The 5,850-nt window shown below is 32.8% G+C and overlaps 1 protein-coding gene across 1 annotated transcript; it reads left to right on the top strand.

Annotated features, from left to right (window-relative positions):
* The first annotated feature begins 1,224 nt into the window (after nucleotides 1-1,224).
* LOC133202426 (deoxynucleoside triphosphate triphosphohydrolase SAMHD1-like) lies at nucleotides 1,225-4,736 on the top strand. The gene is made up of 4 exons (XM_061338244.1): nucleotides 1,225-1,325; nucleotides 1,560-1,658; nucleotides 3,773-3,893; nucleotides 4,209-4,736. Exons 1-4 carry the CDS (start codon nucleotides 1,260-1,262, stop codon nucleotides 4,277-4,279), a joined length of 357 nt encoding a protein of 118 aa, XP_061194228.1. The 5' UTR covers nucleotides 1,225-1,259; the 3' UTR covers nucleotides 4,280-4,736.
* The last annotated feature ends 1,114 nt before the right edge of the window (nucleotides 4,737-5,850 follow it).

Below are 5,850 nucleotides of genomic sequence, written 5' to 3'. Positions count from 1 at the left end.
ATATTAACTAATCTGGTAATGTTAATACAAAAAGATTTATTCACCGATTAAATTAATTATTCTCATGTGATTACGGGATAAGTACAGTATAAGGAAAACACCCGAGAAATTCCGAAAAAATCGTTCACTTTGCGTTCACTTTGCGTTCACCGTGCGTTCAGCGTTCACTTTGCGCTCGCGTTCGCGCTCCGTTCGCGTTCTGCGTTCGCTCACCGTTCACCGTTCACTCTTCGTTCACCAAGTTGCGTTCAGCGTTCACTCTTCGTTCACTCACCGTTCGCTCTGCGTTCGTTCAGCGTTCGTTCACCGTTCGTTCACCGTTCGCTCACCGTTCAAGTGGGAAAGTAGAACGTTTCAGGGACTGTACTCTGTATATGACAGATAGTTTCATAAAATCTTCACTATATACTATAGAAAAACTTGTTTTAAAGTGTGAAGGTGACAAAATTTAAAGATGAGAACTTTGAAATAAATGTTTTTTAATTCGTATAACGACCGTTCACGGTAGCTCAGTCGGTAGAGCGCTCGCTTCGTGATCGGGAGGTCGTGAGTTCGAATCTCGGCCGCGACTGACCTAAGTCGATAAAAAATGGGTAGCAACTGTTCCTTCGCCATGCGCTCGGCACTTTGAAGTGAAAGTTGCGGGTCCTTCGGATGAGACCTTAAAAACCGAGGCCCCGTGTCACGGCAGGCGTTGGCACGATAAAGATCCCTCACTGCTCAATGGCCCTAAGTGCCGAGTAAAGGTCAAAATTTGAAGCCCTTCACCGGTATATGGTGACGTCTCTATATGAGTGAAAAATTCTCGAATGGGGCGTAAAACAACATACAATCAATCATTAATTCGTATAACAGGCACGTATGATGTATTCTTTTGTGGGAATATTAATGTACAAAAGACTTTGGCAAAACATCTGAAATACAATAGGGATTTACATAGTATTAAGCTGTGAATTGATAAAAATATAGTCTTTAAAATGTTTAGAAAGCAAAGGTAATGGTAAATTGCTTGGTTTACCCAAATGAATACTTTAAGTCTACACAAGATAAAACATTTATTGAATCTTTTGCATCCATCATTAAATGAAATAATATTACTTTTCTTTTGATTGAAGGTATTTTTTTTAAATTTTATCTGCGACTTTATAGTGCATTCAAATAGTAGAAATATTACTCCTATATGTTCTTAGAAACAAGCATCGTAATGTATACATCATTGATTTTAGGAAAAGGATGCTATATTGAACCTAAAAAAATGGATGGAAAAGAAACTAAAGGATAGTCTTGATCAAGATGAAAAAGAGCTCGAGATGTTCGAAATCCAGGTAATGTAGTGTGTATGTCACTAAATTCAATTGATTTGTTTATTCAAACAACATTTCATTCACATAAATGAAAAGAACTGGATAAAAGACAGTGTTTTTAAATTTCCTCTCCTGGAAGTAAATATTTTCTCTTTCATTAAGTAAATTCATAAATATCATAAATAATCGGTTTTTGCTTCTGGTAACATTTATTTAGCTTTAATATTTATATTATCAACGGTCTTTAATTACCAGGATTTAACTTTTAACTACGGAAATAAAGACAAAAATCCCATGGATAAGGTGTACTTTTTTCATTGGACTAAAGGGGCTGTGAAAGTAAAAGAAAATGAGGTAATTTTAATTTCATTTATTAATAAAATACTAAGCTATTGAATATTTTTGTGGAGAAACATTTCTTAAACTCTTGTAAATTAAATACCCTTGAATTATATTTAAAGATTCTCCCTTGTTATTGCTATCTAATTTTGTCCGTATTTGTCCATTGTGCGACGAGCTTAATTTTTCTCCTGAAACACTGTGCCAAATTGAAGCAAATTTGCTATAAAGCAACTTTGGTTAAAGGGATTAGATTTTTTTAATGAATGGACACGACCGTCTCTCAAGAGGAAATAATTAAAATATAATGAAATTTAAAATTTAAAAATCTTCTCAAGAACCACTATGCCAGATAATATGAAACTGATGTGAAAGCCCCTTACATAGTTTAATTTCAAATTGGTTCAAATCATGGCCACTTCGGAGTTCGGTGGAACCACAGTATGGGATCAAAGTTTTACATAAGTCTGTATATAAGAAAAAAGTTTTAAAATCGTCTTTCCAGAACAGCAGGGTTAGTCATATTAATATCCGAGCATCCATTGGCCCTCCGGCTATGGATGGATCCACAATAAATGGTCAAGTTTAACATGAGAAATATAGCTAAATTGTTTAAAAATCTTCTCAAGAACAGCCAGACCATGAGCTTATTTCGGTCAACTAAATCGCCCAGGTGACCAATTGCTTTCTGTTTTTGTCCGCCGTCATGCATCGTTTTTGTTGTGCGTCGGTCGTAGGCTTTTCATTTCCAGCTTCTTCTCTCAAACTGTTAAACCACCATTAACCAATTTTGCTAAATTTTTGAATTTATAATGAGTGCATAAGCTTCATTCAAATCCTAAAAGTGATATTCTCTTGCCCCAGCGTTCAGGCCTCAGAGTGGGGCTAATTTTTCATATATTGCAATTCATGACACATTTGAGAATACTTTTCTTTAATTATGGGCATTTACGAGATAACTTATTTGCATGATTATCATGGTTATAATAAACATTTAGCCCTTTTCCTTTGTGAAATTCATGGCCCCCTGGCCCATGGTTCAAGACGCAACAAGCGAAGGGCTAAGCTGGTTATGCATATTGAAAAAAAAATATTTCAACTTTTTCTTTACCCATGGACATGTATCAGGGCAAATTGTTTGCTTGATTACAATGTGTACTTCAGCCTTAATGAAATTATAAATTAATGGCTCCTGGGTAAAGCATTCAGACCCTGTGGTGGGGCTTAGTGATCATATATTGAAATACGTTACACCTTTGAACATCTTGTTTACTGATGTAAATCTGGCATACTAGAAGTTTCTTTCTTTGTACTTTATAATGAGCCCTTTATCAAAAATTAAATGTTATAGCCCTTGGTCAAAGGTTCAGAGCGCAGGGGGGTACTGAATTAGTCATATATTGAAAGTAAATAACATGCATCTCTGATAGTCGTCCTCTTTACTTTACTCAAGGACATGTAGTAAGCAATTTGTTTGCATGATTATAATTAGCAAAAAATATATAACTGAGGCCTCCTGGGATCACGGATCGTATTTCAGGGTGCGGCTACGTTGGTCATATGTTGAAATTATCTTCTTTACTCTTGAACGTCTAGTAGACCATTGCATAAAAATGATAATAGTTACAGAGTCATCACCAAACTGGATAACTTTTGGCACAAGAGTCCAGACCAGTTCTCGTTCTCAAGTGCTCATGGCCTGAAAAACTCATCATATTTGGGTGACTGTCAAGGCCCATTCGCCCCTTGTTATATTTGATATTGATAAAACGATTAATTGGATAGCATTTGGTTTGAAACTAAGATTTTGCACTGAATAAAGACTATTAGATGAAAATGTAAGTATAGGCTTTGGATTCGACAAAACAAGTGAAGATTTTTTTCTCCATGTCATTCCTTTTTTGAAATGGTGCTTTGATTGTTAAAGTTTTAAGAATTTGGCCAAAAGCATCTGCTGTGAAGTCAACTTACTAGTACTGTCAACACAAAATGCTTACATGTATGAGGCAGTTTGCAAGGAATTCAACTAAGAAACACAATTTATATATATTTTTTTATTTTCACATAGTGTTTTACACAGTATGGAGTTTAAGAAAGATTCTGCTAGAATTCTATTTTCCTTCATATAGGTTTCTTTGATGATGCCGTCAACCTTTGAGCAGATTTATTTACAATTGCTCTGGAAGGGCTCAAGAGACGAACATTCCGAGCTAAAAGAGAAAATTCTCAAAACTTTTGAGCATTTGAAAGGTATTGACAAGTCATCAACAAGCATTTTTAACATTGAATTGTTATCTGTATTCAAACCACATACATGTACGTATGATTCAACATAGGTGTACTATATCGAACGCGGCCTCTAAATTAATTAGACTATTTGAGAGTAATTTGATCTTTTGAGCAAGCGCATGAAATAAATGTATATCGCGAAAGACCTTAACATTAAAATTGCGCTTCGGGGAATATCTGATTTTTGATTGTAACTTTTTATGATTACATCATAAACATTAAAAAGTGCAAGTAATTCATTTTTACATTTTTTTTACTGATCTCATTTTCTTGTAGAATATTCGGAGGATAATGCTGTTATTATTGAGCTGATCGACACAAGAAAATCTGGAAGACATCAGAAATGAAATTATTTCCACAATAAACATAGCGACCTTGCATTTCGTAAAGTTTAATTAATCAAAGTCACTTTACCATCATAGAGTCATCTGTTTATTTATATTTATTACATGCATGTTACATATGAATTATTAAAAGTGTATGGGATTTCGACACCTTTTACAGGAGATTTTTGAGGAAAAATTTGGAAATATTAGAAGCAAACATATATGAAATGTAGATTATTGGTTTGTTTAATTTCGGAGCCTTCTCATATAACATTTTGGACCATTATTGTGATGTAGTTATCCTAATTTATCATGACTGTTATTTTTCTTTTTACATGTAGAACAGATGACCACTTTTACAAAGTCTGTTGAATATCAAGTATATTTATAGCATATTTTCAAAATTAATCACTGAATTTTCTTTTGTGAGTGAGAAAGAGAATTGAACATTGAATTGAGTTTTTTTTTAAGTTAACAATTTTATACATCTCTGAGAAAACTTTCAGACGAATAAAAAAAATGAAATTCGAATTCGGTTTTCATTTTAATGTTATTGACATTTGCAATTGAGTTGATTTTTGCAGGTTTTGTTCTCAGTTCATATGTCACTAAACATCTGACCTTTCTTACATTCTTTAGACAAATAAGAATTTCTTCTTTTTTTTTCGATTTCGTCCTCTGATATTTTATTCATTTCGAAATTGATTTGATACATCGGATATATAATTTATATAATTATGAATCATTTATTTTCCTTTTGATCAGGATTTTTCTTTGTTAAAAACTCTTTTTGTAAGGACAGATGATGAAAAAAAAAACAAACAAAAAAAAAAAAAAAAAAAAAAAACTGCATGAATGCCTGGTTTGGTATTTATTTTTGAACCTATTTTGGTTGTTAATTATGCAATTATGAAATTTCTAAAATATCAAGAAATTGAAACTTTCTAAGATGTTCAAAATTATTCCTTTCTGCCACCTCTTTATTAATTTACACAATTTTTTGTTACTTGAAATCACATTATTGTAAAACTTACAATGAAAAGTTAAAATCTATGCGGTTAAACTTATTTATTTTACTCATATAATCATGATTTAAGTTCTTATGATCAAGGTATTTTGGTAAAAGTTTGTATGATATGTCCTTACAAATCGGTAATTGATACATGTTTTCATTAACATAAGTAATTTATCAACATATCAAACAAAATTCTTTTGAATCTTCTAAAGGACATGAAGAATGCTGATTGATCAATGATAGTAAAATCGGATTAAGCCGGTGCGAAGGTCCTTTAACTCAGCTTATTTTCCTTTCTCTTTAATGTATACATGAAAAAACCTGAACGAATTACACTGGTTTCAATTTCTACGAAGTGGAATGTCGGTAGCCCGAGGATTTTGATAATCTTCGAAAAAAAAGATAATCAGAACATTATCTTTACCTTCGCATGCCCCACTTCCATGAATAAAAATAAGAATTTAAATATTTTAAAATATTTTTTTGAAACTTAGTATTTATAAATATGTCATCTCGAATTAAATCGGGAGACATTTTATTGTTCCACCCAATTTTGTCTGCATGAGTTCCCACAGAA

The sequence above is a fragment of the Saccostrea echinata genome, unplaced genomic scaffold (assembly GCF_033153115.1).
Source record: "Saccostrea echinata isolate AGI-Se365-2 ecotype Australia unplaced genomic scaffold, CSIRO_AGI_Sech_v1 ptg000047l, whole genome shotgun sequence".
Taxonomy (NCBI): Eukaryota; Metazoa; Mollusca; class Bivalvia; order Ostreida; family Ostreidae; genus Saccostrea; species Saccostrea echinata.
The sequence above is the reverse complement of the archived record's forward strand: the minus strand, read 5'-3'. Positions and strand labels throughout refer to the sequence as shown.

Bases quoted from the DNA above. Each gene is read 5' to 3' on its own strand.
- LOC133202426 (XM_061338244.1), top strand. From the start codon at position 1,260: ATGGAAAAGAAACTAAAGGATAGTCTTGATCAAGATGAAAAAGAGCTC. The intron at 1,326-1,559 runs GTAATGTAGTGT...TTTAATTACCAG, and splicing joins TCGAGATGTTCGAAATCCAG to GATTTAACTTTTAACTACGG. The intron at 3,894-4,208 runs GTATTGACAAGT...ATTTTCTTGTAG, and splicing joins AACTTTTGAGCATTTGAAAG to AATATTCGGAGGATAATGCT.